Source organism: Corythoichthys intestinalis, chromosome 14 (assembly GCF_030265065.1).
Source record: "Corythoichthys intestinalis isolate RoL2023-P3 chromosome 14, ASM3026506v1, whole genome shotgun sequence".
NCBI lineage: Eukaryota > Metazoa > Chordata > Actinopteri > Syngnathiformes > Syngnathidae > Corythoichthys > Corythoichthys intestinalis.
In genome coordinates, this window is record NC_080408.1 from 43371749 (window position 1) to 43398466 (window position 26718).

The 26718-nt window shown below is 39.6% G+C and overlaps 1 protein-coding gene across 3 annotated transcripts in view; it reads left to right on the forward strand.

Annotated features, from left to right (window-relative positions):
• The first annotated feature begins 2886 nt into the window (after positions 1-2886).
• Positions 2887-26718, forward strand: part of kdm4ab (lysine (K)-specific demethylase 4A, genome duplicate b) — a 34858-nt gene continuing 11026 nt past the window's right edge. Inside the window, exons 1-14 of one of the 3 annotated variants that reach the window (XM_057857814.1) lie at positions 2887-3374; positions 10266-10433; positions 10640-10815; positions 10899-11013; positions 11189-11382; positions 17237-17286; positions 17368-17471; positions 17542-17679; positions 17757-17980; positions 18063-18226; positions 18301-18854; positions 20620-20749; positions 22016-22191; positions 26338-26551. In XM_057857814.1, the coding sequence (XP_057713797.1) occupies positions 3366-3374; positions 10266-10433; positions 10640-10815; positions 10899-11013; positions 11189-11382; positions 17237-17286; positions 17368-17471; positions 17542-17679; positions 17757-17980; positions 18063-18226; positions 18301-18854; positions 20620-20749; positions 22016-22191; positions 26338-26551 (2416 nt within the window). In that variant the 5' untranslated portion in view covers positions 2887-3365. Of the gene's footprint in view, positions 3375-5207; positions 5375-10265; positions 10434-10639; positions 10816-10898; positions 11014-11188; positions 11383-17236; positions 17287-17367; positions 17472-17541; positions 17680-17756; positions 17981-18062; positions 18227-18300; positions 18855-20619; positions 20750-22015; positions 22192-26337; positions 26552-26718 lie in introns of those variants that run through there. The other 2 variants (XM_057857815.1, XM_057857816.1) reach the window with 2 other exon arrangements.

The following is a 26718-nucleotide window of genomic DNA, read 5'->3' on the forward strand; positions in this document are numbered from 1 at the left end:
CCAAAAATGTATAAATACGTTCTATTTTTTTTATTGTTTCAGTGTCCCAAAAACGCATTTATACATCTTTTACTTTTTTTTTTTTTTTTTTTTTTTTTTTTTTTGGTACAAGAGGCATCTCTACATTCTGTTGCACCTAAACTGCAATGCACAATGCTCAAAACTAGATTTAAAGCAATAAAACTGGCCACTGGAGGGCAGTAGCGCATTTCGTAAGAACTCATCTCTGGCCAAGAAATGAAGTGAAGAAAAATACTCAGTAAACAGAAGTTGGAGGGATCTTGTGAAGACACGCGAGAATTTGAGAAAAATGTGGAGAACGATCGGGGAAAAAAGGCAAACAACACTGGAGGAGTGTTTTGAAAAGAAAACGAAACCATCGTCAAAGAAGGATTCACAAAAATCTATTTTGATGAGACAGACGGTGACGGCCACAACAGCGTCAGGTTCCACACGCGTTCTGCTCACGTTGTGTTACTCCTGAGCCCGAGGTTGAAACCAACGATGAAGATGATGAAAAAAGTGAGACCGATCTTGATCCGGACTCACCAGATTACTGGGAGCCACCTCACTCAACCGGGAGCAGCCGAGAGCCTTCCCTGTTGTTATGTGCGCAAATAGTTCAACAGTTCAATAGTTTAGTGATGTGTAAATAAATTGTTACTTTGCAATCAAAAGCTCTATTTGTCTTGTTGTTTATGTTATTTACAAATAAACATTATTCAGATGTTTGGGATGTCACAAAAGCGAAAAATAGCTGTGTTAAAGTCAAAGTTATGTTTGAAATTTATGCTTTTACAAAAAGCTCAATTTCTCTGTTTTTCATCAGAAATTGGAAAATTGCTCAAACTAAGCTATTTTCTAATGCTGATTTCTAAAGAATAGAAAAAGATACGAACTAACTTTTTTCTGCTGAAAGAAGAGAGTCTAATCTTTCTTGTGGTGGGTTTCACGTTTATATAGCAATAGAACAGAATTATCTGTGGGCCTTGCAAAATCAGTCAAAATCAAGTAAAACGGCCGGGAGCGAAGGGCCTTTGTTGAGGTGGTTGCAGCTCAACGTTGCATTCGTAGGAAGAATTGACGGCGAATAAGTTGTCTTTTAGCCAAAACTTGGCGTGTTTAATTTCCACCGACATGCGGATACATCCTCTCTCATTGCTGTCTTCACAGGCAATCCCACAAATCAAAGTCATCAAAGTCAAACACAAAGAAGTAATAAATGTAGCACTTTAGACAATTAAGGTCCATCCTGCCATCTTGTGGCGAAAAGATAATATGTCAATCATAACAAGCAATAGGAACATTATTTCAACATCAACTGAGGACACATTTATGAATACAAAACATTTCCTCCACCATTTCTCTCAACACCCCCACTTGTTCTCATGTTGATGGCCTTTTTAACAACCAAATGAACTTTTAAATTTCAAATTCCAAAAATAACACTGTCAAACTTCTTCAATTTTAACTTTGTTACAGGTTTTGTCATGTCAGCTATCATGTCATCCGTTGTCAATCAGGTAGCACTCCGCATCTCCTCTTTTGAGTGCGACTCCACTGCACCTGGTACCATCTGCCAACTCGACGCTGTGGTTCTCTGGTTTGAACGTCTCCTGGAAGCTTTTGAATTTGGTCTCGTCAGTGATGATATGAGATGTCGCTCCCGTGTGCACTATCAGACCTCGTTCCCGGATGCTGTGTGTATCCTGCCGCCTGGTGTCGGGCTGTTCATCTCTCACCTTGAACACGAAGTCAGAATCTCCATCTTCAGCAATTTTTCTCGCGCCGTCCGGTGTTTCCTTGCGTCTGCAAGTGGTGTCTTTGTGCGTGTCCGTTTTGCACCAACTACACCATGTCTTTTGTTGACATGATTTTGCACGGTGACCTTTGATACCACATTTGAAGCACACCAACTCTGTGTCGTCTTTGATCCGGTCACGAGCGTTTGCTTTTGTGGTTTGCTTTGAAGCTCTTGCTTTAGTCTTCATCACTCTGTCGCTTATTTCTGCTGCATTTAACTTTTCCGTTTCTTCAAAACTTCAGAGTTTGGTTTTGAATTCTGCAAATGTCATGTTCTCATCAGTATGCGCCACATGAACTGCAAATGGCTTGGAACTTTCTGGCAGCCCCTTCAAGACCATTGCGATAAGTAGACCATCTCCCAATGTTTCACCTGCATTTCGCAATGCTGTGATGGCGGTCTCAGCTCTTATTATGTAGTCCACTATGCTTTCTTCTTTTCCCTTTTGAAGAGATGTTAGCATGGTGTACAAGTTTATAATCCTGGGTTTTCCCTTCCCATCATAATATTCTCTTAATATTTTCAGAGCTTTTCTTCCGTCATTTGGCGTATCTCTCATTATTAATGAAAGGCTTTTATCATCAAGAAGTTGTATCATTTCAGCATATGCGTCCGCATTTTTCATTGCATCATTTTCTCTCTCTGCTTCAGTGATTGGTCCTACCAGCACTGTCTTCTTTAGCCCGATTAGATGAAAATGTCCCAACATTTTAGTTTCCCAGAGTTCATATTTAGCTTCATCTCCGTCAAATGCCAGTCGAGGTAACCTACTTGTTCCTCGTGGATCCATGTTGCCTGTTAGCTTTTTTCCGCTAATCAGCAGTCCGTGAGCACGCTGTCCTTCGCGACCTTCTACACGGTGGAAACTGACTTTACCTTAGAATGACTCCTGGGCCCATAACCTGTTGAGGTGGTTGCAGCTCAACGTTGCATTCGTAGGAAGAATTGACGGAGAATAAGTTGTCTTTTAGCCCAAACTTGGCGTGTTTAATTTCCACCGACATGCGGATACAGGCAATCCCACAAATCAAAGTCATCAAAGTCAAACACAAAGAAGTAATAAATGTAGCACTTTAGACAATTAAGTCCCATCCTGCCATCTTGTGGCGAAAAGATAATATGTCAATCATAACAAGCAATAAGAACATTATTTCAACATCAACTGAGGACACATTTATGAATACAAAACATTTCCTCCAAATTTCTCTCAACAGCTTTGCTCCAGTGAAAATGGCTGGGAGTTAATGAGTTAAATAGTACTCGTAAAACGCCAGTGTCAAAGTCGACAGTGAAGAGACGACTCCGGGATTCTGGCTTTCAAGACAAAGTTGCAGGGAAAAAAAAAAAAAAAAAAGCCATATCTGAGACAGGCTAATAAAAGGAAACTATTAATATGGGCAAAAGAACACATACATTGAACAGAGGAAGATTGGGCAAATGTGTTATGGACAGACGTATCATAGTTTGAGAGGTTTGGACTTTGGATCAAAGAGAAGAACATTTGTTAGATGCATAACAACTGAAAAGATGCTGGAAGAGTGCCTGATGTCATCTTTCAACCATGGTGAAGGTAATGTGACGGTCTGGGGTTACTTTGGTGCTGGTAAAGTGGGAGATTTGTACAAGGTCAACGGGATTTTAAATAAGGAAGGCTATCTCTCCATTTTGCAACGCTATACCGTACCCTGTGGTAGGGTGACCAAACGTCCTCTTTTGCCCGGACAAGTCCTACTTTCACGTAGTGTCCTCGTGGTCCGGGCGGGTTTTATAAATTCAGAAAAATGTCCGGTTTTTATGAATTTTTTGAGTTTTATTCACGGGACCAATTTGAAGAGAATCCCTCCAACCGCTGGGTGGCAGCAGTTGACATGGCTCCTATGAAAATGGAGGGAAGTAGTAGTTCTTGTTTTTGTTGTCAGTTTACCCCTATCATGAGGCATTACCGCCATCTACTGGGTTGACGATTTGGCCACAATGCCTAAAGTTTTTTTTTTTTTTTTTTTTTTTTTTTTTTTAATGATAAATACGTATATAATGGCAACTGTTGACTTCTGTCTGAGCTTTGACTGTAAAATCCCGTTTGGTGTCGCATCGGCGCGCTGCCGATGATTGCAAACTTTTATAGCAAAGTTTGATTTTTCCCTCAGCTAGCTATTAGTAAGCTAAACCGCGCTAGGCATTATGGGAAACGTAGTTTTGAACTGCTACGTTTGGAAACATGCTGATTGAATAGTTTGTCAGTTTATTTCGGTTTTTGTTTGTGTGCAATCTAGAACATTGAATGAGAACATCAATTGAATGGGAATAACAATTTGTCAAGGACAATTGTCGTGATAGTAGTTTATAAAAATGTTTAGTTGGCACATAGCCTACTGTGTGTATGTGTATTGACTGGACTACATTTCTATGGGTCTGCATTATATATGAACATATGTATATATGTATATATATATATACATATTTAAATATACATATATACATATATACATATATATATATATATATATATATATATATATATATATATATATATATATATATATATATATATATATATATATATATATATATATATATATATATATATATATATATATATATATATATATATTTTTTTTTTTTTTAAGTCATTATTTTTTTTCAAACTGCATTTTTCCATCCAGAGTGAGGGGGCACACTTTAAATATATTAAAGTGATATTGGCATCTTTGAGTGAACTTCGAGTAAAATTCAAGTATCTTGAGGCCGGGCTGAGGCTGGGCTGAGTGTTCTCTTTTTTAGAAATCAAAATATGGTCACCCTACCCTGTGGGCAATGCTCGATTGGAGTCAATTTCGTCCTACAACATGACAATGACCCAAAGCATACCTCCAAATTATCCAAGAACTATTTAGGAAAGAAGCAGGCAGCTGGTATTCTATATGTAATGGAGTGGCCAACACAGTCAACAGATCTCAAACCCATTGAGCTGTTGTGGGAGCAGCTTGACCGTATGGTACGCAACAAGTGCGCATCAAGCCAATCCAGTTTGTGGGAGGTGCTTCTGGAAGCGTGGAGTGAAGTTTCTCGAGATTACCTCAACAAATTAACAGCTAGTCTGTCATTATTCTGCAAAGCTGTAATTGTTGCAAAAGGAGCATTCTTTGATAAAAGCCAAGTTTGAAGGAGAAAATTATCATTTCAAATAGAAATCCTAATTTCCAACCTTCCAATTCATTTGAAAAAATAAAAGTGTGACAGTAACAGTGTAAATAGGTGCTTTATTTATAGATGATATAGGTTTATTGTACAGTGCAGTATCGTAATTGTTTTACATTAGCAAGGCTCTACAGCGCACTCTTCTGGTAATGCGTAGACTCGTTCTCCGATTGGTTGTACGTGCCTGTGCGTGCTGTGGTAAACAACATCCGACGTGCGTGCGTAACGGAGGTAATGGAGGCTGCTGTTCCACTCACAGCGTCCTCAGTTGCCAAACTGGCCGCTCTCCCGAATGTCTTTCCCCGCGTGATTTGTTGATTAACGAGTTTAAACATCTCAAGTGACGACTATTTTGCCTGGGTGGAGTAAGAGGTCAGTAACGGGTGGTTATGTGCTCTCTTGGCGCGAGGCGAAGCAAGAAGTCGAAATGCTAATACGTTAGCTTTGGTCGTTCCGATTTGCTCCGACAGCTCAACGCTTGTGGTCGCATGTGGTGCTGGATAATTTCTGCACCATGCGTGACTTATTGTAAATTAGAAATTCATCCTAAAGTAGGAAAATTGCACTTATTAGGTAGGTGCAGCTGCAATTTGACAGTGAGTTGGTTCTTATAAGAGGAAAGGGCCAATATTCGCAGGGCATGTCCGCCCAACCTAACGTAATGATACTGGGAGGAAATTGGTTTCCTCGAAATAGTCGCATCCCTTGTCAGGTGTCTACTGTATTGTCTGGCTTTTTAGTGGTAGTATTACCAATTTATTCGTTGCAGGAATCTTGTCTAATAATGTGCGATGCGGTGATATTAAAACCCGATGGAAACAAATGTGGTTCGTTGTTGTGAGCGCGCAGTGTTTTATTAATGCGTAAAGGATAACTAGATAGCATATGTGCTAACGGTAGCCGATTGCTCGGGTCGATTTAAAGAGACGCATGTCGAAGCAATCACCCAAGGCTCAGCTCCGCTATACGAAAAATATAAAGAACGTTATAGCTCATTTTTTGTCATTCGATCAATTATGGTAAACTAATTTGGAAAAATATATCATTTTTTTGGTTTTGTTTTAATTGGTAAATATCTTCCATGCTGTAACAGACACCCAAAATGTTGTTGATGATTCATAATTTAAGGACATAATAAGAGAGATGGATAATAAAAACTAAAATTTTGTCACTATTCTTTTTATGGAAAGCATATGTTTAAAACATCAAACATTTTTGTGGACTAGAGCAATGATGGACTTGCTTTATTATTATTAGGAGTGGGAACCTCTCGGTACCGCACGATCAAGGGCGTAGGTTTGGTCTCAATATTGGTAGGGACGATATAACGGCATAACCTGCATGTACAGTTTTTGCTGGGGACAGGACGTGAATAAGACCAAACAGATTGAGTGAATGGGGGTCAGGGCTACATTTCTCACAAATACAAACCTAATTAATTGATAGGCAAAATAATGGAATGTAATGCAAAATAAATCTATATTGATTTATTCTAACTTTCACACTACAAATTTATAACGTCGTAATCTGATATTTTTTCTTAAATCTAGTCGAATAATTTTCTCCATCTCGTTTTAAGTGTTAAAGAGTAACGGATTAATACATCAGATTATTCCATTTAAATTAAGTAAATAGTAGTACTTGTTCTTATTAAGCTTGACATCTAAAATTTGGTCATTTTTCACCAAAATTCAGAAAAAAATACTTTCAAATAATATTTTGAACAATATCTATTGTTGAATTAAGGATTAATTTTTTTTTTTTTTTTTAAAGATTAAACATACTTTTTGTTTAACATAAGTGTACAGCTTATTTTCAGCCAGCTATTTTTTCTTTTTTCAAGAAATCTGAATAAAATTTACTTACCTGAAGCACTGGCAAATCATGTCACTTATTTCTAGTAGATTTGAAACGGAAAACAAGGGAATTTAACTAGTTTTAAGGTGGTGTGTTTTTGCAGTACATATATGTGTTGGTTCAGGTGATACGCCGTTCGATTCAAACCTTAGTTTTCAAAAACTAGTTAAGAAACATTTTGAAAACTTCCAGAATAAATGTCTGGATTTTATTAGCAAATTTAAATTGCAATATTTGAACATAAATTATATTAACATACACTATAAATACAAACCTGTTAATAATCTCTTAACTATCCAGGAATGCAAAAATTAAACATTTGTCTTAAGACCACTCGACATTGTGTAACTAAATAAATAAAATACACCATAACTGAAAAAAACATGTTCATGTATAACAAAAATAAATAAAAATGGACCCTTCCTTCAGGTAAAACACTACTGCTTTTGTCCACAAGCACAGCCAAATTTAACAAAAAATAAAATTAAAGCTTCATTGGGCTGGTTTAAGACCACATAAATATAATGAAAATTAAGGAGAACCTCTGTTCACTACATTTCTCACAGTTTAATTAACACTAACAGTAGAAAACACATGTAATAGGATGTTTCTCTAAAAGCAGCTTCCCACTCGAGTTCGGAATAGTCACACAGATTAACGTTATGCTAACTCTGATGCAGGTCTACTACTGAAGCAAAATTAGTGGTGTGTTCCCCACCTCCACAACATTGATATTGCTTACAGTGGCTGCTGCTAGGAGGGGGGAAATTCTAATGTTCTGGTCTACCCTGGTCTTTGAAGGGGGCGGAGGAGGCGGCATATTGTATTTGTGTCGTGGGGCAGTGAACGCGTGGGTGTGTGTGTGTGTGGGGGGGCAACATCAGCCAATCACATGTGCGTTTGAAGGGGAAAAAAATGGACTGACACATTCAACAACTGAAAAGGGGTCAGTTTAAGTCTGAATATAATGAAAGTAATTCACATAATAATGGCAGGGCCAATTCAATCCTTACAACATATATGAAGACAATCTAAATGACCTACAGTATATAACTGAAGTCATTATATAATACAAACAATGTTGCTTAAAAGTTGGTGGAGACAATTTGAGCGTCCTGAAAAGTAGTGTTATGTCCCTACCATCCCTATGCAAAACTACGCCCTTGCTCACGATACGATAAGATTTGCGATACAAAGCTCACGATAACAATGGTGATAAAAATATTGTCGATAAACTGGTCAGGAAATCATTCTAGGATATTCTACAAAAAATTAATTGAACAGAAAAACAAGCTTCTGCCTGGAATTGGAATGCATTTATCACTTGTAGACGTCCAGTACATTTGAACTGGGAATTGTCCCACTTCAAACGAATTGAACGTCTATGGCCCTCAGTGGCAGCCAATGCCAGGCAATGAGGTAATTTTGGGCTATTTAATGTCATTTACCTGTTGATTTTCAGTTACTTCCCGTTGATTTTGGGGTATTTTATGGGTCATGACTTTTGATTTATTACATACGTTATTTTGTGCTGTATTTTCTATGTACGAAAAATACTAGTTTATTCAGTCTTGTTAATTGATTGAAATATGTCACAATATCACTAAAGAAGCAGCTTACATTAATACTAATTTGGCAAAGTGCACAATACGATCAGCCAGGAATAGTGTTGGGCATCGTTTGAATTTGAACGGATTCTGATTCCACGTTTCGATTCAGATTCTTTTCATAGGCAGGGTAAAAAAATTGCCTAGTTAATATTAATTTCTTCTCGATTGTTTTTTAAATTATATGAACCTTCAATTAACTTTGCTATTAATTTATCACAGGGCTATTTCTAACTTGTATATAAATACCAGTCTTTGAACTTGAATATGATGAATTCTATTTCATTCCTCCTGACCGCCAGAGGGCGGTGCTTAGCACCTGGATATCTACGTGTGCGCAGCACAAAGGTCGAGAATAAAATGACAACAAAGTCACGCCAGTGGGCGTGACCTGGGTGACGTCACAGACCAGTATAAGGCACACGCTCACCCAGCACTAGTTGCTTTTCTACATTCTCGCATCAGCAAAGGTCGTATTTCCGCGCTTGCCGGAAGCCTCGAAACCGACTTGGTTGGAGCTACGTGGGTTACGTCCTCCTGAGGCTGCGAGCGGCAGCTGGAATATCGCTTTCCGAATCTTGTTCGGTTACATATTTCCGCAAGTGTTTTCTGCTCTGGACACTGCTTCGGCTGTGAGTGTTTTCGCTCCGCGCCGTGATTTTGTGGCCAGAGTTTCCTGTCACTCAGACTCCCTGCGATTACATTCCGACAAGGACCTAGTGCTGGGTGAGCGTGTGCCTTATACTGGTCTGTGACGTCACCCAGGTCACGCCCACTGGCGTGACTTTGTTGTCATTTTATTCTCGACCTTTGTGCTGCGCACACGTAGATATCCAGGTGCTAAGCACCGCCCTCTGGCGGTCATCCGGAATTCATAGAACCTTAGTTACAGAAGTAACTCTCGATTTCTTTCCACAGGAGTGCACTTTCACAAAGAGGTTTATTTTTCAAAAGCTCACGGGGAAAACATTTACACATATAATTTTGCTTATGTTTTAGAGTGTCTTATGCTGCAGGCATTTATTGTATTTCACCATTTGTTTTAGGTGGTATTTCTACAAGTTCGTTAAGGGCTGACATCCTGCAAATGTCAGGCGGGGAGTGTTCTGTCCCTTGATCTTAAAATGACTACTTTTTAAGTTTGATATCTTTCTAAACTGATATATTGTTCATCCGTCCACAAGATATCACTATTGTAACTCAGGACTGTACAGTTTTTCTCTGGTTTGCCTATGTGTGCTTGGCTTCCCCTAGTGGTGACATTCTGGAAGAAATAGGCAAAAATAACTTACTACTTTAGTTGGAAAAGAATCATTGAGGTTTACAGAGTGCTACACACCTCCTTTACACTACAAATCGTTGGGAACCCTTGATAAAACAAAATCTGTAAGTTTGCACGTTTTAACTGAGGGTCTGATATTTCGGTGTGTTTATTCTGTTACTTTGTTGTCATTTATGTGAAGTGAAGCAGCACATTTTTGTTCTAAGCAAAATTAGCCACTTGTTCGGTAGGTATTTTCTCCTGTCGGCAGTCAGGGCATCGAAACTTGGAATCGAAATTTTTAAAAAATTGGAACGGTTTCAGGCGAACCGTGGTTTTAGTCCCAGATCCCGTTGATGCTCGATGCCCAACACTAGCCAGGAATTACTCTTGAAAATCTATTGCAATTTATATTTGTGTTTCAAGTTTTTTTCTCTCGTGTGGGTAGAGAAGTACAGAATCAACACTGGTACCAATCCGGTATTAGTGCATCCCTTGATTGAGATATTTCCATCTGTGACCACTGTTCTCTCACCAGTCCACAGGAGTCTTTGTCGATTTTGGGATGGCGTCAGACACGGCACCCCAAAACCATGGCTCCAAGGGGATTATGACCTTTTACCCTACTGCTGAAGAGTTCAAAAATTTCAGCCGTTATGTCGCCTACATGGAGTCGCAGGGGGCACACAAAGCAGGACTGGCTAAAGTATGTACTGTTTGCTGACCGGTGGCGCAACAATTGCATTCAAGTGACAGTGATTAGTTCAGTAACCATTTAATGCATTAGCAAAGCAAGTGATAATCACATTTAATGACAAAAAAGCACTTCTGAGATGAGACCATAATATGAGACCATAATCTTTTTTTTTTTTTTTTTTTTTTTTTTTTTTTTTTTTCCCCCACCGCTTCTAGGTGGTCCCACCAAAGGAATGGAAGCCCAGACAGTCATATGACGATATAGATGATTTGGTTATTCCTGCACCCATTCAGCAAGTGGTGACGGGCCAGTCAGGTCTTTTTACTCAGTACAACATTCAGAAAAAATCCATGTCTGTTAAAGAGTTCCGCAAGATTGCAAACAGTGACAAGTAAGACTAACTTTTGTGTTATGACTTGTTAATAATGTGATTATCGTTATTTGTAAATTTAAAATTTATTCTTTTTTTTTCAGGTTCTGTAGCCCTCATTATGATGATTTTGATGAACTGGAAAGGAAGTATTGGAAAAATGTGACCTTTAATCCTCCTATATATGGGGCTGATGTCGGCGGCAGTCTATACAATCCGGTAAATATATTGGATTTATTTATTTATTTTCAAACAAAATGATGATGGTTTGTCTGTTCAAGTGATAACCTGCAAAAGGTGTATATGGATGAAGTGTTGCTAATTTGATGCATGCGTTTCCTTTTCCTTACTCTACATCTTATTCTAATTCTTATATTATTGTGTGTTCCACCAGGAAGTCAAAGAATGGAACATTTGTCATCTAAACACAATTTTGGACACTGTGGAATCAGACAGCGGTATCACCATTGAGGGTGTTAATACACCCTACTTATATTTTGGCATGTGGAAGACCACCTTTGCATGGCATACTGAGGACATGGACCTCTACAGTATCAATTACTTGCACTTCGGAGAGCCCAAATCCTGGTAAGTTTAGAGATACTATTGCATGGTTTCCCCCCCCAGAAAACTTGCAAAGCGTGGTGTTAAGAGAAGCCCACCGGTGGGCCCCCGATGTTTCTGGAAAATAAATAGTCGAGTTAAGCTGACAAGAATTTTGAAATTATTACTTGTTATTGCAATCCATTTATCTACATTACTTAACTAGGCATGTGCCGGTATGAGATTTTGACGGTACGATAACCGTGAGCAAAAATACCGCGGTTTCACGGTATCACGGTATTGCAATTATAGCTCCAAAATGTGTTATTTTGAGATGTATGGGTTAAAAAAAAAAAAACGTTTTCCATTGAACAGGATTTTTTTTTCCAGAACATAGTTGCAAATTGGAATATGAATGTATTGTTAAAATAAATAAATTATCAATAAAAAAAACAACAAATATTTTAAATAAAATCAAAATATAACGTAGACTATACCCACAGTCACAGCTCAAGTTGCTCAAGTTTAGAGCAAGAACAGAATAATTTCTATAAAAAAAAGTAAAAACTCTTCTGAATAAAATTTTTTAAAATTTATACTGCATAATTTTTTGGAGGATTGAAAAGCTCAAGTGAAGTTTCGCCATTTTCATCACTGTGTCAACTCTAGTCTACATGATGTCATGCCTTTGTGTTAGAAAGAACAAAGAATTCAAAAGTTAATAAGTTAGTTAAAAGTGTATAAGTTAGTTAAAATGTAAATATTGTTGTGGAAAGGATTCATCTAAAAAAAAAAAAAAAAAAATTATTGGTAGTGAGACCATCCTTGATCCAGCGAACGTGAATTTGTGCTTAGAGCAAGATCATCTTTCCTCAATTAACGATCTTTGATGCTATGCCTTTTTTCCCCCTTCATTCACGCGAATCAAGCTTGTTTTCTCACTCTGCGGCTCTAACACTCGACGAAGTTGCTCTCCCAGCTAAGCCTAGGCTAGCATTCGTCTTTTATAAGCTTTTAGTTAGTTTGTATATCGAATTTCAAAGGAAAATATGTGTTTTGTGTTTGGCGAACTTTTTCATAGTGCTAATCTGTTTAGCTACTCACACATGGAAAAATACAATTGTACAACGTTTTAAATGTATTCATTTTGTATATTCCACTTACCACGATTTGAGAGCTCAATAAATTGAAGAAAAGAACGCCTTATGTTTGGAGTATTTGTTTAGGGTTCGCTGGCTGTTTAGTCGATAGTCACTTTCACACACAGCAACAAATGGGAGGGGGTGAGCGCTGCCGCGCCACGCCATTTCTGGGTGCATTTTTGACACATGAAAAATGGCGAATACCGTACTACGGTCTGCCGGAAAATTTTAGTGGTTTTGAAACCGCGACGTTTTCACACCACGGTAAACCGTGAAACCGGTAACCGGCACATGTCTATACTTAACCCTTTAACGTCCAGTCCTACTTTGTCTGATTTTTGCTTTGATGTTGCCTTTTATGTTTCAAAGAAAAACATTGTCCACAATGGCCTGGTTGGGTCCCTGTTTTTTCAGGACACCATACCATTCATTTCCAAACTGTTGTTTTTGTCACTGACCAATTATAATCAACATTTTGGACCCAAAATGAACAAAACAAAAAAAAGTCAAAATATCTAATATAGATGTCCAATTGCCAACCAAACATGCGCAACGAACTATTTTGAAGCTCGATAGTATTTATTCATTTATTATTAGGAGAAACATTCAACAGAAAAAAATTAAAACCCAATAGTTTTATATTTGAAAATTGAACAAAAACAACAGGTATGGTCATAGGCATTTTTCATAGGCGAGCGTCTCTACATACAGAATTTTCAGGTTAAAACACGCCTCAACGGTAAAATATTGCCTCTTGTTCAGAAAAAAAAATAAGGATAAGAAATGCAAAAATACAGTATGGCTGGTAATTGGGACTCCCAGAGTTTGCTGAACGTAAAATACTTTTGGCATCCAATTGGCTAAGAAGGACCTCTAGTGTATTTATATGTGTGTATCCGTGCGTTCTCTTTATTTGCCCCTCGTGTTCCAAAAGCTTTACATAAGTATATTAACTTTAATTCTTTATTCTTGTTTTTTTACATAATGCACAACTGTGATTTTGTGTTTATTGTGCAAAAATTTAATTGTAACATGTATTCGTTACATGTTTTGATGCATTTTTATGCATTATAAAAGATTTATGTCTAAATGTTGGGAGGCTAGGATTGGAGTAGGGCATTTACATGGAAAACACGTCCCTACATACGGAATTTTCAGGTTATGAAACTACTTCCAGAGCCAATTAATTTTGTAAGTCGAGGTACCAGTGTGCAAAATAGTGAAAATGTTATAGATTGTATGTGGATGTGTTATATACTAGTGTATATATATATATAACACAAAAAGGGTGGATATCTTGTTGTAGGGTTGGGTATTGCACCCATCACCTTATCAAAGCTATATACTTACAATCAAGTTTCACGAACACATACATCTATTTTCAAATTGAAAAGATTGATTGTGGAAAAAAAATAACATTGGAAGAAAAGTGTTTTTAAAAATATTTACAATAAACCAGTTCGATCCAATTTCTTCAGGCATGCCACTCAGTTTGGAACAAGACACGGAGCTACGTCACACAGCCCTCATTTCCACGGGGTGTCGGTCCTCCTTCCTCTCTTTGCGCACTGTTATCACTTGTCTCACTCGCCGTCTCATCCAAAAAAAACGACGACAAATCTGGCACATCCTCTTCCTCGGGTTGATGAAATAACGCAATTTCTTGCCCTGAATCTGGTTTTTGATTCATTCGGCACTCATTCCAACCAGCTGTCACTCGCTACCTCACCTCGCTCTCGTTATTTGGCGCCTTGCTTGGCAATATATTAAAAAAATTTGCATTTTGTCTTTCCTTTGTGACCTCACAGTGGCTCCTGGGATATGTAGTTTTTTGTGGTGCTTTCCTTGAAAAAGGACAAGAAATGGTGGAAATACGGACATAAACACATGGTCCATGCAGCGTTTAAATGTTTATTTATGAGGTCTATAAAACTCAAATGACATTATCTCCCATTTTACTTGGTCCATTTACTTTAAGTAAAAACGAGCGTGGACCTCAACTTCTGTACTTTCAAACGAGACCAACCAGCGGCACGTGGTGGACGCAATTACAACGTGACGAGGCTTCAAAGATGATATGTGTGCAGGACGCGATGACGCGTGATTAAATCAAATGTAGGGTTACGAAAAGCCAGTCTTGATATATAGTTTTAACAAACAAACAAAAATACAATTCAATCCAGTGCAATGGCAGAGAGCTGGGGCAGGTTTTTTTCTACATAAGCACCGCAAGGTGTCACCATTGTGCTCTTCAACCAGATCGGTATACGTGGTTACAAAGCGGTTCTAATATATGCAAGAGGTATAAAGCACTGATGTAAACCCTGTATTGGCGAATGTTATATAAACAAATGAGATGAATGTTATTGTTTGATACACCCTAAAATTTAACACGTTTGCAGTTACATTTACAGCTGAAACGAATACTCGAGGAACTCAAGTAACTCGAGTTTAAAAATTGATCCTAGTAATTTTATTCACCTCGAGGAATCGTTTAATTTTGCCAGCTCTAAGCATCATGTTTTGCCCGGACTACTTTTAATGCGGGACAACGCACTGATGTCACGTGCGTAGAGGAGGAAGCAATACAAAAATATAAAAAACCTTTCTGCAGCCGACAGCCGCTCCAAACTACGCCGACGTTGCTAAAAATTAGTCCGCATGATGTTACGGTGGTAGCAGGTAGCATCTGATGCGTCTCAAAGTCTAGTTCAACATACATGTGATATACATGTATGTTGAACTAGATGCGAAATGAAGAGTCAGCGGTGTTAGGAAACAGCCGCCATCTTAAAGCAGTACAATTCTCATCGCTAATAAATAAGATTAACGTTACTGTCACTCGCTCACGTAATCTTAGCCCTGCGGAGGGCTAGGTTTCTATTAAGACCACTGTCGATGCGTGGCTAACGTGTCTTACATACAGGCTTTATTTAATCTGTGAAAACATAGTGCTGTAGAGCAGGGGTCCCCAACCTTTTTTGCAGCACGGACCGGTGTTATTTGGGTCTTTTTTTTCACGGACCGGTGTTCTGACAAATTTTGCAACCCATCAAAAATTGCAACGATGTGGTTCTGCGCATAACGTTAAACATAGCCGCAAAATGCGCAAATGCAGCGATTCCAAAGTAATCACAACACAAACTTTCTTGAAAGAAAGGAATATTAACTTACGTTTGATCATGGAAGGACTTGGAGAAAAGTTCTCAGATTCATCCTGCCATGTAAGCTGCACACAACAGCTGCACACCACGCTCACCATTAACGACTTCGCCTTGTCGTTAAACATTAATTAAGAAGCCCGCTTCACAAAGATACAATGTTGGAAATTGTAGCAAGGTTTTCAATGCTCTTGTCGCGATGTCAGGATATTCCAGAATGACTTTAATTCAGAACCTCGGTAGAGTTGTTGTCTCAAATGTATGTTCAATAAGGTCGCCGTCATTTGCGACCTCTCTGTTATACGCAAACGGGTCACGAATCCACTCCTTCGCAGTTCGTGGGTCTTTGAGGTTGTAGGCTCGTCAGGTGCCCTTTTCGCCGTAAAAATATCTCCAAAGACGTCTGTTTTCCAGTTATCTTCGCTCGTGTGGGGGCTAATTATTTCCGGGAACAAATGTGCTGCGCCCGCGGCCTAGTAATACGTTATTATCGAGGATATTATATGCACAAACAAGATGTACTACTAGCCGTCCAATCAATGGACTTCTATGACACCATTGTAATCTATCCCGTAGTATTATATCTAGAGTAGACAGAGATATTGGTGTGTTAAGCAGGGGCACAGGGTTAATTCGGCCAGAATGCGGTCGTTATTTAATTATTATTTCTGTGCGGCCCAGTAGCAAATGTGCCACGGACCGGTACCGGTCCGCGGCCCGGCAGATGGGGACCCCTGCTGTAGAGTGATGAGGGTGTAAAATGAAAATATGATCAAGCTAACTGTCAATTTTAGCTCAGTAGTCATTGCTGGATAAAACACCAAGTAGCACTGGTCCCTAATGTGCTCTAATACAGCAGGTATCATACTGTAACGTTGACAAAGAGTCACCCGCTTCATTAGGTTGCAATTATTTCTTTTTTGCGAACTTGTGGAACGACAACAACAACAGGAAGGCACGTCTCTCGCTCTCCCGCACCTCCCTCACCCCCCGCACGTCACTCGGTGCATTCAGGAACGCATGCAAATATCACTGCCATATTATAACCTGATATGTTACAATACATTTATTTTGAACACTGCAAAAATTCAAAATCCTATCAGGACTTACAGTTTGGACTAACTTAAAACTTAACTAGAATTTAAAAAATGTCTTGACACAAATGGAAATTCAATTGAAACACGTGGGAAAAACACTTAACTTTTAAGTGATGTGTGTTATCAAGCGTAATGGCATTTTAGGTAAGAAATATATATATATTTTTATAAGATCTAAAAGTTTTTAGAGTGAAAGCAGTGAATTGGTCTTTTTTTTATTCTAGTCACATCTGAGAGGCAATTGTTGGCTGTTTTCAACAATGTACAGTACATTGAAATTAAAGACATTGATTGACTGAAAATGGTTCAATATTAGATGAAATGTCTTGTTTTCTCATGTATATTTATAATTGCTCTTTACCTAAAAAATATGTTTTATCCGATTACTCGTTTAATCGATAGGATTTTCAGTCAATTACTCGATTACTAAAATATTCGATAGCTGCAGCCCTAGTTACATTATCAGCTTTGAATGTCAAGAAACTTTGAATGTCTGCAGGTACTGTGTCCCACCAGAGCACGGGAGAAGATTTGAGCGTCTGGCTCAAGGTACAAGTTAATTAATATCAAATTAATATTGTCTACTCGTTTAAACGGGGATCCTAATCGTCCTACATTGTTATGTTGTAGGTTTCTTCTCCGGTAGTGCTCAAACTTGTGAAGCCTTTTTGCGGCACAAAATGACGCTGATATCACCTTCTATACTGAAGAAATACGGGATTCCGTTTGAAAAGGTATGAAAAGTGTCAATTTTATCTCGCCCGGTGCTGAAGTAACTCAATTCTATTTTTTTGTACCTCTCAGATTACCCAATATGCTGGAGAGTTTATGGTTACTTTTCCCTATGCTTATCATGCCGGTTTCAACCATGGATTCAACTGTGCTGAATCCACCAACTTTGCCACACAACGGTGGATCGAGTATGGCAAACAAGCAGTTTTGGTGAGAATCAATAAATAGCACAACCAAGTTGAAGCTTTGGGTGATTCAATTCTTGTTCCGTGTTTTCCCCCTGTCAGTGTTCGTGCCGCAAGGACATGGTCAAAATCTCCATGGATGTGTTTGTCAAGAAATTCCAACCAGAACGTTATGAACAGTGGTTGGCAGGGCGAGATACAGTGCCCATCGACCACTCCCGGCCTACGCCAGAGGCCAAAGAGTTCCTAGGCGATTCCTTTGATATGGTCCACAATAATAGCAGTTGTTTGTTGGATTGCGGTGCAGATGATATTGAGCGGAAGAGGTTTGTCACATGCTCTGTATTGTCACGGTTAGGCGGAATCTTCCAGTGTCCCAATTTAATTAAATGCATTTTTTTGTTCTAGTCCTCTTCATCGAATTGAGACCAAGAGACACCGGGTTTGTCTGGAATTACCCGAAGAGGTTGTTCCCAAAGACTCTGATGACGAAATGATGCTGTATGCTAAGCGTCCGAGATTAAATCTTTTACCACCACGTATGACACCACAAGATGGGAAGCGGAATAAAGGTATTGTTATTGAACATTAACCCTTTACCGTTTTTTCATCCCTTTTACTGATTAAAAACTGATTCTATTGACAGGTCCCCCAAAGTTGGTCGTCACACCGACAAAGCTCACTTTGGTGGATCCGTTTCACAGGGGTGTAAACAGCAGTGAATCAGGGCACACTCCTCACTACACCAAGACTCGTCCACCTGCGTTTTCATCCCAAAACGGTCATTTGACGGTGACGCCAACGTGGACGCAGTCCCGTAAAATGGGGGTGGCCAGCTTGCTTTTCCATCGGACTCTCACTCAAAAAGATATCCTGCAAGTGCAGAATTACCCTCGGGAAAAACAGCAGATTCATAAGATGCTGCAGGTTCACAGCTACGCCAGAGAACAACAGCCCCAGCCTGTATTGTCACCTGATGGGGGAAGCAGAGAATTTCTGCCTGAGTCTCGAATATCTCCCATTCAAGTGGTGCCTGGTCCGACTGAACATTCTGTGGAGAAGGACCACATGCCAAGTGTTTCGACACCTGTCTATGTTGTTCTGGATGCAGCAGTGAAGGCCGACGCTGATCCCACCTGCATTCCACAGTCCACCCAGATCAACAACTGGGACATACCTAAAAACCAAAACAAAAAAAAGGTCTGTATTTATGATTCATTACTACTACATGCCTTATTGAATTGTCGTCTTTTTTGTTGTTGTTGTTGTTGTTTGCTCATTCTTTCTCGGACCATGCTTGGAATATTACTTGAAAACCTCTCGTAAAATAATAATTAAATAAAAAAATCTTGTAACTATAGAAGCACTCCTCAAAGAGCAGACCCTTACCTTCGCAACTAAATTCATGTGGATTCGTGACCTTTGACGTCAGTACGCCAAAATTCAATCACCTCTTGCATTTAATATTACAAGCATACCCTGCAGGTTTGATAATAATAACTTTATTTATTCTTGAGTTACTGTATTTCAGGGGTGTCCAAACTTTTTGCAAAGGGGGCCAGATTTGGTGTGGTAAAAATGTGGGGGGCCGACCTTGGCTGACGTCCTTTATGTAGAACAATATATTTAAGCAAATTTTAGCAAGCCATTCTGTGTGTCACATATGCTTTATTATTTTTTTAAATCAATAATTTCAAAAATCTCGCAACTAGCCTTTGTGGCGTTCTCTTTCGACTCTCGGGCTCTTGCAAAATACTGCTACTGTGAAATTAAACTAGCTTCAAGTTGCTTCAATTTCTCGCTACGTATCTTCCCTATAATCTTGTCGTACATGTCAGCGTGTCTTGTGTGGTAATATCGCCTTACATTGAACTCTTTTAATTAAAACAGCGACTGTCTCTTTGCAAATGAGGCACACAGTGGTTGCGTATTTTTGTGAAGAAATAGTCCAATTTCCACCTATCCTTGAAGCGCCAGCCATCGCAGTCAACTTTCCTTTTTTGTTGATTGTTGCCATTTTAAAAAATTTGGGTAAAGGGTCACACGAGGTAATGTTGCTTAGAATGCTGCTGCCTTTTCGTGGGTAAATGAGGAGCAGCATTTAGTTCGTAAGATACTTCATATGCTGGTAGCAGTACTGCTGACCAATTTATTAAGTCTGTGCGTGGGTCAGATGTTATTGATTTTATGACAGAGGTTGGGGGCCGGATGAAATTTGACCACGGGCCGCATTTGGCCCCCGGGCCGGACTTTGGACATGTCTGCTGTATTTTGAACACAAACATAGAGACCGACATACAGAACTGAATACATAACCTCCGCCCTCTATAGGTTTCACCTACTGGGAGAGGTAACTGCATTATTTGAATGGCCCCATACTACATATTTTGTAGCACACACACAGTATCAGCGTAACAATGATGCCGAATAAAGTAGTATCCATTTGTCTGGGGGCCATGGGTCCACATGTCAATGGACACAGATTTTAGTTTTCTGAAGCCAATTTTACCAGCCTGGCTATTTTATCACTCAAATTTGGCAGGGTTGTGAGCAATACTAATGTGTTGTGTGAAAATTAGAAGACACCTGCTTTCACTTTACGGGGACCGGGGTGAATCGTTTTCCTTTATTTTTTAACCCAAAAAGACAGACCAAGACTGAAGTTATTCTCAGTTAAATTCTGCCAGACCCAGTATTGGCTATAGATTAACCCCTTATAGGGCACCCATTTAACCCATTAGCTGCAATTGACGACACTAGACCTCCAATCCATTTTGACTGGGGGGGTCGCCACCAGCCTCTCTCCGTCAAAATGAACTGGACATCGAGCGCCGTCTGGCACTGGAAGATTTATATTCACAGCCAGTCTTCCCAGTTTAAATAACTCCCGTGTGACTCGAATGAGAACGGATGGTTTTGTCCACAGAAAGATTGTGCTTTGCTAAATATTCTCTTTCACCACCAGGTGTCAGAAGACCAGTCCTACTGTATGTCAGTGGTCACCAAGCAGCAACAGCAGCAGCAGCAGCAACAAGAGCAGCTCAGAAAGCTTCCACGTCACCACCCTCTCTTCAGGGAGCTTTACAGTGATGAAGGTAGACCAGATATCATTGAATTCCTTCAAATAAACTACACTTTCTGCACTATAAGGTGCACTTTCTGCACTATAAGGTGCGCCTAAATGCATTCAATGTTCTCAAAAGCAGACAGTATGCCCTACAATCCGATGCGCCACATGCGGATCAACATTGGTTAATCATGGCATGACATTCATGTAGTGCTGCACCATCTAGTGGATGTACAGGGTTAGGCAAAATGATCTCACACATTTGTAGGTTTAATAAAAGCCAAATAAAGTAAAAAAAAAAAAAAAAAAAAAAAAAGCGTTTATATTTTCGAAAGTACATATAATGCCATTTTGTTTTGTTTCTTTATAATGCTGTTTTTTTTTTCTTTATAATGCCATTGTTTTTTGTTTTTTTTAATGCTATGAAGTATGAATTGGACTAGTAAGCATCGCACTTGGGTTACCAAGTTATTGGATCTGCATGAAAACAAAAATCAACCGGCGGGCCTCGCACTGCCAGAACTCAAGAAAATGTGGCAGCAGTAATAACATTAATGTTAATTAATAATAACACCATAATAACGGCTCCCAGTAGACTGATTTAGTTTTTAAAACAGAATGGCATTATATGTACTTTTCAAAAATAAAATCACTTTTTTGGTCTTTATTTGGCTTTCTTTAAACCTACAAATGTGTAAGATCATTTTGCCTGGCCCTACATAACACAACCCTACTACTACTACTACTACTACGACTGCGCCTTATAATGTGGTGCGCCTTTTATATGAAAACGGCTTTGAAATAGGCCATTCATTGAAGGTGCGCCTTACACTCCAATGCGCCTTATAGTGCGGAAAATACGGTACTTATAAGATATTGCTATTTGGCATTCTCTGATTTCATTGTCTCCTAACAACAGAAAGAGTGACAGGATGCGTTTTTATTGGAGTTGTCCGATAGTGACTTTTTAGAAGTTTAAAAAGTAAAAAAAAAAAAAAATAATAATAATAATCCAAAAATAGAGTGGCATTGCCAAAAGATACAAAAATATATACTGTAAAAAGTACAGTACTGTAACATGTTTGGAACTTTGGTTCAAATAAAAACCCTTCAAAAAACTTTTTTTTTGTATTGGATTGGGACTCAGCCTCGTGTGCAAAAATATGCGATCGGGAAATCCCTAGTGGTTATTATTGGCCACCTGATAGTATTGGACAACACTACAGTATTTTTATCAACTTTATTAGTTTAATAACCCGTTTTTGATGTCTTTTCCTTGCCATACACCATGTAGAGATTTATCAAGATGTGGCGATGGACCACGAGGAGAAAGAGGAATGGGCAAAGCCGTTAACGAAGCTGTGGCAGTGTCGGCCTGCAAACCACCAGGTGGAGTGGGAGTACAATAAAAGAATGGGTGAACAGGCTCCTTACTGCTCCATCTGCCTACTTTTCTACACCCACCATCTGGTGAGAGTTTATTTACATTACAAATATTTAAAAAAAAGAAAAAAAAAGATTATTGTTTTTTTTCTTTTATTGAAATGTTACAGAAGAACATGAACAGTTCCTCCCGCCCCATTTTTGTTTGTTTTTTTTAAATTAAATTTTCTTAAAATAAATGAAAATGAAATATTTGCTATTAAGAGGTAATATATTTATATACATACAGTATGTACTGTATAGTATATATATGTATGTATTAGTGATGGACGATAATACATTTTTCAACCGATACCGATAACCGATAATTTCCTCCTCATTCCAACCGATAATGTCAAGCCGATAATTCTATTAAAAGATTTATGTAAAATTTTCAAGTATACACAAAAGAAAATATTATTGTGCAAAAATATAATTTATTGCTCTTTTTTTCAACATAAAATATGAACAAGTCGTCAATTCAAACATCTAAATAATGACAGATTGTCTGACATTGTGTAATGGTAAACCTTTGGCAACAATTACTTACAGAGTAAATACCTAAGTTGCACAAAAATGCCTTTAAAAGTAAGCCATTCCTAACATATATAACATTAATACACTGCAAAACACACCTCCTTAAAACTAGTCAGTTTTAAGTGTAAATCTATTGGCAGTAAGTGAAATTATCTGCCATCGCTTCAAGTGTATTTCTCTCAGATTTCTTGGAAGAAAAAAAGCTATCTGAAAATAATCTTAACAGCCTTGTTTTAAGCAATACATTATTATACTTAAAAAAAAAAAAAAAAACTTGGAAGAAGGAAAGATTTTGAATAATATTTGTGGCTACAGAATATTGATTTAAGAATTTGATTATCTACTGTGACTGTAATTGAGCAGAGAAATAAGTTAAATAATTTGAAAGGTGATTGCTAATGTTATATGCTTTGTTGCACACTGTGAAAATGATTAACTCAAAAGAGCGAGATGTCATGTACCCATTCTGCAGCGCTTTGTTTACATTTGCGGCTTTCACGACATTTGCTTTACAGCAGCTAAACTGATACACGGCAGTACTATTTGGACGGAGTTGGAGCTCGCATCCGCGTGTGTGTTGTTTTGTGCCTGAGTTTTGTCAAGCCGAAAATAAAGGCAGCGTTACAAAGTCATCTGACCGCTCGTCATTTTACATACTGAATGCATTATTGACTGGCTGACTTAGTTTTCTCCATGTTTAAATTATCATCTAACCACTGTACCGTCATGATAAGCTAGCTTACTGGACATCACTTTTTCATGAAGAATGGTGGTCGAATAAACTGCATTATTTTTTCATCCAGGGCTTTGGCTCTCGGGTCATTTAGGTATAAAAAAAAAAAATGTGTCTTGTCTCGGCGGCGGCGGCAGCTACGTTCGTACCGGATAATCTGCCCGCCCCGGCCGGTTCGCCGTGGCGTATTCGGGTCCTGGCTCTGCTCGAAAAAACCGTGTCTTGTTTCGGCGGCGGCAGCTACGTTCGTACCGAATAATCCGGCCGGTTCGCCGCAGCGTATTCGGGTCCTGGCTCTGCTCGCACGCCCTGGGCGAACGCTCGAGAAACCGAGGTGGGGTGTTCGCCGGAGCTCCCGAGGCCGGGGAACCGGGCTCGGCCCGCCCCGCCTATGGCGAGGCGGCGGCCTGCCGGACCGGCCAGAGCGGCAGGCTCCGTCGGAAGACGGCTACTTGCCGACTATCGGTCTCCAGTCTTGCCGGTGTTTAGCCTTAGATGCGAATTTACCACCCGCCTTCGGCTGCATTCCCAAACAGCCCGACTCTGTATCGTCACAAGCCCTGTAGTTTAACTTAGTTAGTGTTTACAATAGTTTTAGCGTTCCCGCTAACAGCAGTCTCGTATTCGTTCCAAAAATCTTTGTGATGCAGTTTTAAATGGCTGCTGGGTTAGTGGTTTTGAATGAGGACGCTTTCTTTATGCCTCGTGGAACTTCTACGATACATATTTCGCAGATGGCGAGAGCGTCGTTTTCTTAGTAACAGCCGCCATATAATATTCAACGACTTCTTGTCGTGTAACTCCGCCTCCTCAACCCCTCCTCCCTCAGGGGCTTCAGAGAGGGGAGGGGTTGAGGAGGCGGCGTGCTGAATTCTTCGGTTGCGCACATTTGGAGACTAAATCAAGTATATAATTATCGGATTGCATTATCGGTTGAATTTTTTTATTATCTGGATTATCTGTGTGACGTCATAATTGCCATTATCGGCCGATAATTATCGGTGACCGATATTATGAATTGAATAGTAGATCTTTGAACAAAAAACAATGAGCACACCAGCTCAAAACGATTTAACATATTGAGAAAGACCTAAAAACGGATATTAGTCTTAGCTTACGTAGCTAGCTTGTTCTGCCGTGACTAATTAAAATCAATAAATAATAACGGGTACACACAAACACTTTATTTACAGTGGGGCAAATAAGTAGTCAACCACTAATTGTGCAAGTTCTCCCACTTGAAAATATTACAGAGGCCTGTATTTGTCAACACGGGTAAACCTCAACCATGAGAGACAGAATGTGGGGAAAAAAACCAAACCAGAAAATCATATTGTTTGATTTTTAAAGAATTTATTTGCAAATCATGGTCGAAAATAAGTATTTGGTCAATACCAAAAGTTCATCTCAATTCTTTGTTATGTTCCCTTTGTTGGCAATATCGGAGGTCAAACGTTTTCTGTAACTCTTCACAAGCTTTTCACACACCGTTGCTGGTATTTTGGCCCATTCCTCCATGCAGATCTCCTCTAGAGCAGTGATGTTTTGGGGCTGTCGTTGGGCAACAGGGACTTTCAACTCCCTCCACAGATTTTCTATGGGGTTGAGATCTGGAGACTGGCTAGGCCACTCCAGGACCTTGAAATGGTTCTTACGAAGCCACTCCTTTGTTGCCTTGGCTGTGTGTTTGGGATCATTGTCATGCAGAAAGACCCAGCCAAGTCTCATCTTCAATGCCCTTGCTGATGGAAGGAGCTTTTCACTCAAAATCTCCCGATACATGGCCCCATTCATTCTTTCCTTCACACAAATGAGTCGTCCTGGTCCCTTAGCAGAAAACAGCCCCAAAGCATGATGTTTCCACCCCCATGCTTCACAGTGGGTATGATGTTTTTTGGATGCAATTAATTATTCTTTCTCCTCCAAACACGAGAACCTGTGTTTCTACCCAAAAGTTCTATTTTGGTTTCATCTGACCATAACACATTCTCCCAGTCCTCTTCTGGATCATCCAAATGCTCTCTAGCGAACCGCAGACGGGCCTGGACGTGTACTGGCTTCAGCAGGGGGACACGTCTGGCAGTGCAGGATTTGAGTGCCTGGCGGCGCATTGTGTTACTGATAGTAGCCTTTGTTACCATGGTCCCAGCTCTCTGTAGGTCATTCACTAGGTCCCCCCATGTGGTTCTGGGATTTTTGCTCACCGTTCTTGTTATCATTTTGACGCCACGGGGTGAGATCTTGCACAGAGCCCCAGGGTGATTATCAGTGGTCTTGTATGTCTTCCATTTTCTAATAATTGCTCCCACAGTTGATTTCTATACATCAAGCATTTTACCTATTGCAGATTCAGTCTTCCCGGCCTGGTGCAGGTCTACAATTTTGTCTCTGGTGTCCTTCGACAGCTGTTTGGTCTTGGCCATAGTGGAGTTTGGAGTGTGACTGACTGAGGTTGTGGACAGGTGTCTTTTATACTGATGAGTTAAAACGGGGTGCCATTAATACAGGTAATGAGTGGAGCCTCGTTAGACCTCGTTAGAAGAATTTAGACCTCTTTGACAGCCAGAAATCTTGCTTGTTTGTAGGTGACCAAATACTTATTTTCCACTCTAATTTGGAAATACATTCTTTAAAAATCAAACAATGTTATTTTCAGGTTTTTTTTTCTACATTCTGTCTCCTGGTTGAGGTTTACCCATGTTGACAATTACAGGCCTCTCTAATCTTTTCAAGTAGGAGAACTTGCACAATTGGTGGTTGACTAAATACTTATTTGCCCCACTGTAGATATAAGATATCAATGGGGCTGCAGGTTTGAGACCCCTGGTTTGAACATTCTCGATGAAGTCAACTATTGAATCATAAGTATTCTGAAGAATCTGTTTTTAACCCCCAAACCCCCCCCCCCCCCCCCCCCCATTTAGTCCGAGGCCGGCGGCGACAGGAATTCCAGCGTGACGTTGGTAAACCGCCAAGGTCACCAGTGGTCCAAACCCCTCATTCCTGAAATGTGTTTCAACACGCACACCAACAAGGCCAGTGATAGCGGGGAAGGCCAGCTGTCCAACCCTCACATCACAGAGGACGGCACCAGCCGGCTGGTCAGCTGTTCTCGGTGCTGCGTTCGCGTGCACACCAGTAAGTAATCATCATATTTCCTTGCCATTGACGGTGATAGACGTCCAATCAATTTGGGCTGGCAGGGTTCGTTCGGTCGCTTGCCAAGCACTCCCAGTCCAATTAGATTGGTCGTCTATCAGAGCCAACGGGTTAACTATACAAAAAGTGCTTCTAAATGAAATTGA